Source organism: Malurus melanocephalus, unplaced genomic scaffold (assembly GCF_030028575.1).
Source record: "Malurus melanocephalus ecotype Western Australia unplaced genomic scaffold, MMel_1.1 scaffold_631, whole genome shotgun sequence".
Classification (NCBI taxonomy): Eukaryota; Metazoa; Chordata; class Aves; order Passeriformes; family Maluridae; genus Malurus; species Malurus melanocephalus.
The window spans coordinates 138,837-151,450 of record NW_026623863.1 but is presented as its reverse complement, the minus strand read 5'-3'; the positions used below and the strand labels follow the sequence as shown (position 1 = coordinate 151,450).

Sequence of the window (12,614 nt, the reverse complement as noted above, 5' to 3'; positions counted from 1 at the left end):
GTCCTTTGCAAAGAAAACGTCRGGCTTATTCAGGGCTGAGAGGGTTGTACAGCTGAGTGTCTGCAGTCATGGCTCAGGCACACTGTGGGCCCTCACTGTCTTGCACTGGGGGGGGGTGGGTTGAATCTTTAAATTATAATTAGAAATAATTRTATTCCCCAGTCAATTATAAGCCTTATGAATTTCCAGTGACTTTCAAATCACAACTGAGCATCAGATCACTGCATTTTCACAGACAGCTTTGGGCTTTTGAGCATGAGGATTTCTATACTAAAGAACTGCAGTTCTTAGAAGATGAAATCATTAATAATTCAATCCCAGTTAAAGCAGAGAATTGATTATGAGTGGCATGTCTAGTAGAYCACAGCAAGATGTATGTTTAAGGGAAAGTTAAAAAAACTTAATGACCCCTGATGTGACTAAATAGAGTATATTTTTTGACTCCTGCTAACACAATTAGTATAATTTTGAGAATGTGAGGAAGGCACATCAGTCAGACATCCTGTCTCCATCTGTGGGCACTGTCTGTTGAGCTTTAGKAATGGAAACACAAATAGATTTGACCATAGTGCAGCCATGAACATTCTTGGGCCACTGCAGCAGTCAGCAGGAGCACTGAAGTGTGACATTCCGTCTGGGAATTGTGTTAACAACAGGTTTCTTCACCTGTGAATGACCTGAGGGCAGAGNGGGGATCCAGTTTCTTCTTTCAGATGTCCTGAAAGAGGGGCTAAACCTTGGAGATTCCCAATCCCTGATCCCTGCACAGATGTTGTGTCTAGTGAGCACCTGAGCAGCACCTCCGGGACACCCTGATGTGGGAACATCCCCTCCCTCCTCCCTGAAGGGCTGCCTGAGCTCCCAGCCCACCCTGAGCAGCACCTCCGGGACACCCTGAGGTGGGAACATCCCCTCCCTCCTCCCTGAAGGGGCTGAGCTCCCAGCCCACCCTGAGCAGACACCTCAGGACCAATTCCCGTGGCTGAGGCTGAGCCCACCCAGCCTGATCCTGCTCTGACACAGGGCCAGCAGTGACGCTGCAGTGTTTTTACATCTCAGTTCATTTACCAGGCACAGAGTGMTAGTTCTGAAAGATCCCACTGGCCTAAGCAGCTCTTTGGGTGTCTTACAACACTGGAAATTGAATGTTTCCAATTAAAATGTTACAGAGCTAAAACATAAACACTGCAATCTGGTTTAGCTTTACCTGATTTTTGAGATCAGATTTGGCAGAGCAAACCAAAATAACTTTCTAGGCTGGCTTCAATATCGTCAAGCTGACTTGCTGTGTACAAAGGAAAAGTTCCTGCCAGTTTTGTGGGGTAATAAAGGCAGGATTGTTCCAAGAAGATAYGCATCCCCCACACTGTTGGAAGATCACCGAGCACTCTGCAGAGGGACCTTTGGTAACCACCTTTGGCCACCCCACTCGGCTCTACTCGTGGTGCAGCTGTGCAGTGTGAAGCTCCACTCATGTGCAGGCGTGTAAAAGGGATAGCAAAAGGTTTGGGGGTTTTCATTCCTGAACAATAAAATGTGTGTTTGGGTGCTGGGTTTTTTCTCTGAAACAGAGAGATGCTGGTGACTGAGGGTAAAACATGCACGTTCCGATTTCTTACAAAATGCTGGTGCTAAGCTATTGAAATGAGGTGATGGCTTCAATTTCTGTTACCGAGTCACGCCACTAGAATATTGTTACAGTGTGATGCCATTGAGGAGTAACGAGCTGTCCCTAACGAGCTCTGTCCCATCACTGGATCTCCATGAGCAAAGGGGCTGCACACCTTTAGGATGGACACCTTTTCCAAGCCTTTTTCTATCCTTAGCTTCCAGTAGGATGATGTTTTCTGTGATCTATGATGGTCTTCACTGTTTAATTTATTATTCCTGCTTTCATTTACATGGACACACCACAGTTCATGTTGCTCTAGGGTTTTGGTATGTGGGGGTAACATGTTTGCCCCACAGCCTCTGCCTGGCTTGCCCTGTTTGCCTGAACAGCTCTTGGAGTAAATCGAGGAGGGACGAGTCTGTCCACCTGTGCCAAGATGCTGTGTCTGGCATTCTGGGAACTGCTCCAGGCTCTTATTTATACTGTTTTATTGCTTGTAATCCAGTTTTAAAGGTGTTGGTCTACACAGAGCATGGCCATATTCCTCTCTGTGGTGCAGAGTGGAAGCGGCGCACGGTGCCGGTGCCGGGGGTCGCACGCGCGGGGCGGGGCGGGGCCGCTGGGGGGCGCCCTCCTCCTCCTGCCCTGAGGCCCTCAGGATCCCCCGGCCCCACAGCGGCGGAGCCCCGGAGCCCCGGCCCCACAGCGGCGGAGCCCCGGAGCGCCCCGGCCCCACAGCGGCGGAGCCCCGGAGCGCCCCGGCCCCACGGCGGCGGAGCCCCGGAGCGCCCCGGCCCCACGGCGGCGGAGCCCCGGAACGCCCCGGCCCCACGGCGGCGGAGCCCCGGAGCGCCCCGGCCCCACAGCGGCGGAGCCCCGGAGCGCCCCGGCCCCATAGCGGCGGAGCCCCGGAACGCCCCGGCCCCACAGCGGCGGAGCCCCGGAACGCCCCGGCCCCACAGCGGCGGAGCCCCGGAACGCCCCGGCCCCACAGTGGCGGACACGGCTCAGGTAGGAGCCCCGCTGGCGGTGCGGATGTGGCTGGGGTGCCTCGGCCTGCGCCGGGATCCCTCAGCCCTCAGGGCAGCGGCGGAACCGCCCGGTCCGCAGGGCACGGCCAGRTGCGGCCGTTCCCTCACCTGTGCAGGGCCCGCCTGGCTCCCGTCCCGTTCCAGCTTCCCTCAGAGCGCTGGAGGCGTTTTTTGTCTTTGGTCTGTGCCAAGCTGTGGGGAATGTTGGTTCCTGTGTGAAATGTTGGTTTCTGTGTTCAAATAGAGGAGCTCTGCGTTTCCCCACTCTGAGAGGTCCCCTTCTGTGGAAAGCCAGCCCTGGGAGTTGTGTGAGGCATTTGTTTGTTGTGGTCTGTGTTTGCTGAGCTGCGGGGCTCAGGGGCAAGTGCAGACATTTATTTGCAGACAATTTTTGTTTTGTGCTTTTATAATTCCTATGAAGAACGCACACTGCATTCGGCTCATAATTTCAGTTTATTATCAAAATGTTTTGATCAGATGACAAACTYAGAAAGCTAAAAGGATATAGGTTTTTAAATAGACCTATTGTAGCAGTCATCTGAGGTATCTGGTACTTGGTTTGGAAATGCCTTTGCTTTGATAAACAAAGCAGTAAGTTCCTTTGCAATCTGCATGAGGATGTTTAATACATATCACTGCAGATTTAAAGCCTTTTACCCTCTAAAAGCTCCTTCAGACTCTTGCTATCAGCTGTGCAGCTTTCCTGATGTGAGGACTGRCATCGATCAGAACACGTACAGTTATGTGCAGGATCAGAGCCTAARAGCATTGACAGGCAGCCTGAAAAATCCAATGTTGGTGGCCTCCATTGGAGAACTCAGTTTTGTAGGCTTTACCTTATTGCCCAATACTGTGCTCTACTCCAATTTCCTAGTTCWATGCAGCCACTGATAAAATATGTTACAATACTTCAAGTCGAAAGTGTAGCTCAAGATTTAAATATAAAAGCTATGATTTATACATTACTAGAAACTTTWAAAAAGAGCAACTTTAGAGAAAGCAAGAAAAAGCTTAGAAAACGGTGAAAGAGTCTTTGATCACAATCTTACAGATTAYAGGTTCCAAAATTAATAAATTACCTACAATTTCAGTTGCTGGAAAGCTGTAGATAAACTGTTGTACATAGGGGCTTCAGGTAATACACACCGGAGTGATTAGTGAGAAGTTACTTAAGTACAGCAGGTCTTTGGACTCCTCTTGTATAAATGGTTTCAAGTAAAAACGAAAACATTTGGCAGAACAGGTTTCCTGTAACAGCAGAGGGTACAAAGTCTGACACTGGGATATAAACTGTTGTCTGTCATGTTACGATGGCTGAAATATGTGTTGCTGAATATTTTCTTGCTCCCCCAGTCAGAAAGCTGCATTTATGGGCTGGGGGGAGATCATGTTACACTTYGCTATTTTAAAATTAATCCAAAAAGCCCCTGGCTCTGAGGACCAGATTAAACTACAGGTGAAGTGTTGTTGCTGTGCACTGCCAGGTGAGTTAGGTCCTASAGGGCCCCGTGGGGGAGAACAGCCGGGCAGCCACAGCACCTCAGCGCTGCCTTAGTCCTTCTTCAGTGCCTTCATGGGTGATGATTTGGGATTTGAATGTTATCAAGATTTAGAGTCATGTCTCTGGCATATTCCCCTCAGTTTTCTTGCCTCCTCCCCTTCTCAAAATCAATTGGAAAGGTCTTTTCCTGGAAAACTCCTTGAGATGTGAGCTTTGCAGTCTGTCACCAAACACGGCACTTCTTAGCAGGATCCATGTTGTCTGCTGTGGTGCATGAAAAGGCTTCTGAAAACTCTGGGGAGTTCTGCAGTGATCCCAGGACCCTTTAAAGCAAAGCAACACACTGTCATTGCTGCTGGCCTTGGTTTGAGACAAACAACACGACCCATTATTTTGTAACTTGGTTTTTTAGTGTGTCACCTCACCATAGTGTGGGGAACGCCCTGTTGCTTCAGCCTTTGAGGGCTGGCTGTGTTCTCTTTTTCAGTTTGTATGGCCCCTATTGCAACCCCAAAAATACAGGACCTATCCCTTCCTTATGACTGGCTCTCACAAACCAGTCCTTTCAGCTAGAACAAATTTCTTGTTTGTCAGTAGTTTTCACGGAGTATTTTTGCAGCTATGTTTTGCTGACAATTTTCTTGGTGAAGGGAAAACAAGATCCTGAGGTCAAGGGCTGTGGTGGTAACTTGTCAGTGAATGTTCATTTACATTTTTACACCAACTAAGTTTTAACTGAGATCATACTGCTCCTCTGGGCRCTCTGCACAGATTTTCCAGTGAATGAATTTCCTTGGCAAAAAGACTCATACAAACAATGGCTTTCAACTGAACGTGAGAAGTGAGTATGAGTCCGTTCCATAAGGCTGATTTTATATGTCTAATTGTGAACATGTGTGAATAGATCTGCTAAGAGTCACTCGTTCCCTCAGGAATGGGAACACAGCAGCACACAGGGAAGCAGCCTCCAGAGTCAAATATAGATATTGTGGACATTAATTATGGTCCAGSAGTTCTTTAAAGAACTGTTTCTTTGAGTAATTAATGATTACTCTGAGAATAAYGTTCACCATTAGAACCAGGATGAGCCCATAGAAGCTGAGGTGAGGTTAGCAGTGACACCTGCARCACTTCAACTGTTCTACAAGGCCAGAGGTGACTCCCTGGATTTAGGAGCCAGCAGTGGAACAGGAGATGGTACAGGAAAAGGGTTATCAAAAAAGTAATGTATTCTGGTGATCTAGCTGTACTTCAATGCTCAAAAAAAACTCAACTACAAAAATGGGATGGTATTCAATTAGCATTTTTTACAAAAAGCTGCCTGCCCTACTTGTAAGGAGAAACAGCCTGCAGTCAGTACAGCAGGTGTTGAAAAGGCCCATCCCAGTCCCCAAATAATAAACAAAAAAGGCACATTAGGAGCCTTTGTGACACTTCTATAGCATGTTATTAGGTGTTAATTTTGTGGATGTGTCTCATGAAATGCTCTTGCTGGGGACTCATCCTGTAAATGGCTTCCCATTCTAAGAACAGTCTGGTTTCTCATGAACACTTGTATCATTGCATATAAATTTACAGCCTTCCTACCAAGGTACAGACAGCACAACACGATCTGATATATCCAGGGTACACACAAACAGTTTGTTACAGAGATCCTGAACTAGTGAACTTCAAAGGCCTCGCGCCTCATCCAAATCAGATGTGCTGAGGTTCTGAAGAGCCTCTGGAGCCTCATTAGCACTGAGACCAGACAGGAATGATTGTAGGAACTGGTGCACAAACTGCCTCTGGGAGAGATCCCAGATAGCACAACCCACCCGCAGTGAAACCAGGCAARGAACAGTGAGGGAACAGTCGCTGCTTTCACTAAATATTTGAGTGTGTGGGATAAACAAGATTTGGTGGAAAGGCACAGAAAGAAAGATACTGGAATTAATGCAGTGGATTGTATCAGCAGAGAACTTGGCTATTGTGGACAGGGAGCCTGGAGATGACTCAGCCTTCCAGAGCCAGCAGATGCTGTGATAACTGTGCTACACTGATCTCATGGCATTGCACCAAACAGGTTTATTAGAGCACATTGTTRCCCTGCTGATGAATAGGCTGCTCTGACTGCAGACAGAAAGATCCTAGTCTGGCCCTAAAGCTTCCATCCTGAGTGGCCACATTTGGTGCATGGCTTTACTGAACTGAGCCCAGCTGATGTTGGGAAGGCTGGCTGAGCACACCAGACACAAAAAACATGTCTGCTATTGTACCACAGCACATGGGTTTGTTAAGAGTGAGGGGCAGTGATCTCCCACTGATTTTATTTGTGCCTTCAGTGGAGGACAGAAGTCCAACGATGTGTTTGTTTATAAGAACCCTATTAGGAGCTACTGCAGGAACCAGGGGCCTTGTGGCAGAGCCCTGGATTCTGGACATAGTCACTGGGACTCTGCTGTAAGAGTCAGGCAGTCACAGCCACCTAATGATGTGTGTGTCCTGTGATGGAGACTGTTCAAAGCTTCTCCATGGTGTGGACAGAGTGAAGCTGGATCCTCTCAAGGATGAGACAACAATCCCACATCCTTACTTTGCCTGTGGAGCATCCTGGGAAGGGCTTTGCCTGTTTGTGCAGCACAGGGATGTGCTGGACTGCAAGGGACAGGGAGGGTGTGTCTGTCTGATCTTAACCAGCCCCGGTGTGCTCTGCCTGTGTGTGTGTGTGTTAAACCTCCCCTGGGAAGGGCAGCCCAGCCCTGGGCAGGATCCCTTCAGTTCCACCACAGACAGTCCTGTTACACCTCAGGATGCACTGAGGATTGTTGTTTGTGCTGACCTGAATTTGCCYGGGCTGTGCACGTCTGTCTTGATGGAGTTCACTGCATATTCCGGTCTGTACGTTCCACACCAGACCTGCACAGGTAACAAAGACAARCATCATTAGTCCTAAGATTGTATAGGAAGAGACCTGCTGTCATTCAACTATGAAACACTAATATTCATCAGAATAAATTCCACATTAGAATATAGCGAAAAAAAGGTGTATTTTGTTTAAAAGTGTGTAATTGTCATTGGATAAAGGCACTTGGGCACAAGAAACTTCCTACCAGGCTTACGAGTGGCTGAATTAATTTTAGGGAAGATAAAAACCACCTAACATTGCTTTACAGTGAACACCGCTCAGTTTTGCAGCTCTGCCAGCTCTTAGTTAACCCATGGGAGTCAGCCTGTTCTGACTTGCTGTTAAAACTGTCATGTCAGGTGGTTTTCAAAGCCTTCAGGCAAGAAGTAAAGAATACCTGTGCAAAATTCAGAAAAAACAGCTGTTTGTGGTTCATGTCGAGACCAGGAAGAAGCTTTTCTTTTCCATGTTTTCTCACAAAGTTTTCGTAAGCCTGTACAATGAAGTGAGTAGAAATGTTAAAACTTGAAGCCCAGACAGACAAAATGAAATTATGACAAGGAGGAACACAGATCCTTTGATGTAATTAATCATTGCYTCCCTTGGCCATTCATTCCACACATGCCACCTTTGAGCAGAAGACAACAGGGCCATTTCTTAGTACTGTGATATCATTTATCTAATGCTACATTATGAAAAGAAGATTTTTCCACTGTGGGTTTTTTTTGGTTTTGTTTTTTTTACAGTGAATTGCAGAAGACTTTAAAACCTTACCATAGTAAGAACAGCTACTTTCATGTTTCTTATGAGACTTATGTCAAATGATGTTGTTAATGTATCATTACTGATGAAGGATGCTGCAGAAATGTTCTGCCTGAAGTCAGGGCTAAAGTACTGCCTGAGTAAAGCCAATCAACTGCCCCAGCTCAGCTGAGGAGTGAGCAGATAGCAGGTCCATGGAAAAGGCTCTGGAATTTTCAGCGGATAACAGCTGAACGAGAGCCAGCAGTGCCACAGTACTTCAAAAAAGGCAAGTGTCCTACTGGGATGTGTAAACAGGAGTGGCTTATATGAAATACTTGAAGTAATCTTTCTACTCCACTTGGCACAGGCCAGGCCTCAGCTGGAGCRCTCTGTCCACTTTTGGGCACTGCCCTTCAAGAAAGATGTGGACCAACTGGAGAGAGTCCAGAAGAAAGCAGCAAAAATGAGCAGAGGTCTAGCAAACATGACCTATGAGGAAAGATCGAAAGAATTGGGTTTGTTTAGTCTAAAGGGGAGAAGTCTGGGCCTTGRAGCATGTAAGTCTTCAAATATGTGRAAGTTACAGGAGAGACAGAAGTATATTGTTGTGTTTGCACTGTTGGAAGCAGCACCATGATGGCACTGGGCACTGCCACAAAGAGRGAGTGGGAATGCTCCTGCAGGAGTTTGGAAGGATACAGAAAGGTTTGATTCTACCTGCTTGGAGAGGGGGGTGGAATAGTGATCTCTCAAAATCCCTTTTAGACCTTTTTTACTATTTATATGATGTCATAATAATTTTTAATACTTCTGACCTAATTTTTATGGCTACTTCCATTCCTTTCAGAAAGAGTATCCCCTTTCATGGCTTTGTACTTYGCACAAATGTTCCAGGAACTGAAGCTCAGACTAATCTAATAAGCCTGATCCCTCTTCTAGGCTTCCAAAAATTCTTTAAACTCTCTTAATTGTGAAAAAAAGAGTTCCCTAGGAACAGGTAATATGTAGCCTGACATGATTAACAGGATGAAATACCTCAGCTGGCCAGTAGCTTTCATCCATGCCTTGATGGCATAGTAGGTCTGGTCCTGTCCCTACCACAGAAATCATGTTTCTTCTTTCAAGGCTCTGAAACGGATCTTTTTAATCTCTGATAGTTTCAGCTAAAATAGAAAAATGGATACTTCTTACCTTGTATGCTTGTCTCACACCTCCATTATCAGCAATATTTTCTCCTAGTGTATTGATTCCACTCAGCTGTAAAATAGAAAGGAAAAGTATTGGTTTCTGAAAGAAAGAGCTCATCCAGGACCTGTAACACCAAACTTTGTCTATTTTCCACTTTTGAAAGGCAAGAATTACTTTGAAATCTGAAGGTTTAGCAGATTATGTTTACATCTCTGAAAAGTCTTTGTGTCTCTTGTCTCAGAATCTATGTTTTGAGATACAATTGTTTTCTCTAATCCTCTTCCTTCTCAGGCAACTTTCTTGGCTTTCTATCTCYTTTACCCATATTTTCTGCTATTTAGTCATTGCTCATTTATTCTTCCTCTTTTCTTCTTGTCTTTAATCCTCAGTTTCTTACCACAGTTCCAGTTAGAGGAAGTAGGCAGAATCTGTACACTCTGCAGAACAAGTTAAAATTCAGACTCCAATTGCTGAAATTATCTGTTAACAGACATCAGCAAACATTCTACAAGGTGTTTTTTCTGTCTGTTGGGCAAGTTCAGTAGCTTTTTGGTAGCCAGAAGATCTCTGTTTAGCAGGTATTACTAAGTCAGTCAAATATCTCCAAAGATGAGGAAGCTTTGGTAATGGGAAATCTCTGTTTTTAAAAACCCATATTCTTAACCTGGGTCAACATACTGATTTATGACAGTCAAAGATGCAAAATCTAGAAACATCCTTTGATTGAATTTAATGTATGAAAAAAAGGGCAGAAAAATATGTTGAAATTTTCTTTGTTTTTACTGGCCTCTCTCTGGGTCSCAACACTTCAACACATGGTTTGGGAAAACCTCAGGGCTGGGAGTTTTATCTTTTCCCTATTCTATGTGGGAATTATTCTGTGTCATTATATTGTCAGGCTGTAAAAAACCAGCCAGTAGAACTGAGAGAACCAGCACAGGTTACACAACCAGGACGTACGTTCTGTCCACCTGCCAGGTCCCACGAGAAGTTCCCATACTGGTACACAATGCACTGGGACAGCTCCTTGAAATTCTGTGCTGATTCTTCAGTCCACCAGTCCACAAGGTCTCCRTTCTCATTAAAATTCCTGCCTGTAACAGTATGTTAAAGAGAATTATTTATACAGGAAGAGAGCACTTGGTGCCGTGAGGAGAGCAATAAGAGTCTTTGGATTGTGCTTTTGGGAGAGCAATACTGTAATGCCTCAGAAATCCAGATTTGATCTTACATACGGAAATTCATTTTCCTTTCATGTGCTCCCTGGAAGGATTAACACTAAAGCATGTAAAACACCCTGTGCATTGAGTGTTTTGTCACCAGAAGCTCAGTGCCTCACCATTGTCATCAAAGCCATGGGTGATCTCATGCCCGATGACCATTCCTATGCCGCCGTAATTCAGAGATTTGGGCTGGGAGGCACTGAAGAAAGGGGGCTGCAAAATGCCTGCAGGGAAGACTGAAAAAAAAGAGCACAGTTAAGGCCCTGCCTTGTTATCCTGTGTGTGCAGTGGGGCCAGAACRCTTTTATGGGCTTTAACCAACACTGTTCCCTCTCATCTCCCAACAGTAATAAGTGACCAACACATGGGAGTGCTGTAGGACAGGAGGAACAGAGCAGCAGGACCATTCCCCTCTTCAGACATTCCAAAATCATGGCCAGCTTTTGCTTTGTTACTATTTTACTTTGCAGAAAAAGCAGTTTGTTCCAATTTACATCACTTAGCATTTGCAGACTTCTGTCTCATCATTAAGAAAACCTCACAACATTGTGAGAAGTGGGAGGGTGTCCCCCTAGAAGAATAAATTATTTGATCATTCCATCACAAATCCATCTCAGAGACAGGAATTTATTCTTCCTCATAAAATACGAGTAACTCCCACTAGAATCAATAAAAAATAGGCCAAGCTGACAATAAAAGAACTGGAACAAAGCAGTTCTTTTTACCTACTTCTGTGCTCATTTTTCTAGGCTTCTAAGAAACATGTCAGTTTAAAAGAAACCATGTTGCAATTCTGATCTTTTTTAAWATTAAGAGAAATAAAATACTTTTAAATATTCAGTTCCTCTTAGTATCTCGCGCAGGCCTTTTCCTGTCCCTGTGCCCACTGCAGCAATRTAAAGTGTTAATTCTCCCTGAGACAGAGGTGGTGCTGCTGGCCTTTTGGAAGCTGAGTGGCTTCCTGATGGTCTGAGCTGCTGATGGAGCTGTGCAGGTCTGGCCACACTCATGTATTAACAGAGCTCTAAGTTCCCTACATATCATGCACAGAACTGCACTTCAGAGGGGTTTTTTTAAAGCCTAATTCTAAGCTAATTCAGACATCAGTCTAAAGATCAGACTGCTTTAATTATCCTGTGCATGCCATAGTTAAAGGATGAGGTAAGAATTTATGACTCACATTAACTGCCAGTCACCAGTTTCAGTCTTCCACATCATGATTCCTTTCCTACAAATTACTGAACAAAGCTATTTTAAACAAAGTCTTCTGAAAGTTTTTGTGTTAACTGCTCAGTAAAGAGCTAAATGGTCACATCAAGAAATAATCCTGTTTCACKTCTGTGTAGGACAAGGTTTTTCCTTGTTTTTAGACTTGTTTTCAGGAGTTACATGTGGATCACAGTCGCTCACTGATGGCCTAGAAAGGACACTGCGTCCTATGAMATTTGGATGACTAAAATTTAAACACTGTTTGCAGAATGGATATGACAGAAATATGGAGAGGCATAATTACTGTTGTGAAATGTTTTGTGACTCTTGCAAGCCTTGCAGCACTGTGAAGGGAGCTGGGGTGGCTCACAAGATGAGAAACCTCAGGGCTGCCATGTGGTTCTAATCTTTAKCTAGGATKGGKTTTTTTATTTCCRTGGATGGCTTTGATAGGCTGACATWAGAAATCTTTATACTCAAAATTTGTGATCTCAAGATTGTTTCACTTCCTGATTTTAAAAGTACATACACACATATATAAAATAGACAATTTGGCCATTAAATCTAAATGACATTAATAAGTTGGTAAACCTTACCTATYTGATTCCTACTTGCTGAGTAAAAAGCATTGACAACAGCAGCTCCACTTATCCACCTGGTAACACCAGAAGAATAAACGTTAGAATTTCAGTTATTAATGGCAAAGTTAATGATTGCTAGTGGCCTAGAAACCACAGAATATTTAAARTTGGCAGGTACCTTCTCCTGTGCAAAATGGATGAAAGACTAGACAGAGTATTATTAAATACTTACTCCTCTTTGTCCACCTTTTCTCTAAGCTTTTTCAACCTTTTCTTCTGGGTAAATACTAAGTTTTGAATAATGTTTTCAAAGTATTCTTCTTCTTTGTAGTTCAACTGAAAAGAAAGGGGGAAAAGGAGTTAGTGGTGGTGTTACTGATTTGGGATAAAAGATGCATGAATCAGGAATATCTAATCTTAAGCGTGGTGAGCTAAGCAACACATTTCTGAGAGTATTTTTTGATCTACAATTAGACCTTRGTTTGCTAAGGCTACATCACAGAGTCGATATTGTAGCTGGAAATATGTTAGCAGTTGGATGTTTTTTCCAGAGCTCTTCATTCTCTCTTTCTATACATATTTTGAGTGGAGTTCAGCAGTTCTTAGTGTTGACCTTCACCCCAGGAGCTGCCTGTTCC

At 44.5% G+C, this 12,614-nt stretch overlaps 1 protein-coding gene across 1 annotated transcript in view; it reads right to left on the bottom strand.

The window, feature by feature from the left end:
- Positions 1-3,082: 3,082 nt before the first annotated feature.
- Positions 3,083-12,614, bottom strand: part of MME (membrane metalloendopeptidase) — a 31,436-nt gene continuing 21,904 nt past the window's right edge. Inside the window, exons 16-23 of the mRNA XM_057383420.1 lie at positions 12,209-12,312; positions 11,992-12,050; positions 10,303-10,422; positions 9,924-10,057; positions 8,967-9,032; positions 7,429-7,524; positions 6,966-7,042; positions 3,083-4,467 (exon numbers count right to left, since the gene is read on the bottom strand). Coding sequence (XP_057239403.1) covers positions 4,368-4,467; positions 6,966-7,042; positions 7,429-7,524; positions 8,967-9,032; positions 9,924-10,057; positions 10,303-10,422; positions 11,992-12,050; positions 12,209-12,312 — 756 coding nt within the window. The 3' untranslated portion in view covers positions 3,083-4,367. The remainder of the gene's footprint in view (positions 4,468-6,965; positions 7,043-7,428; positions 7,525-8,966; positions 9,033-9,923; positions 10,058-10,302; positions 10,423-11,991; positions 12,051-12,208; positions 12,313-12,614) is intronic.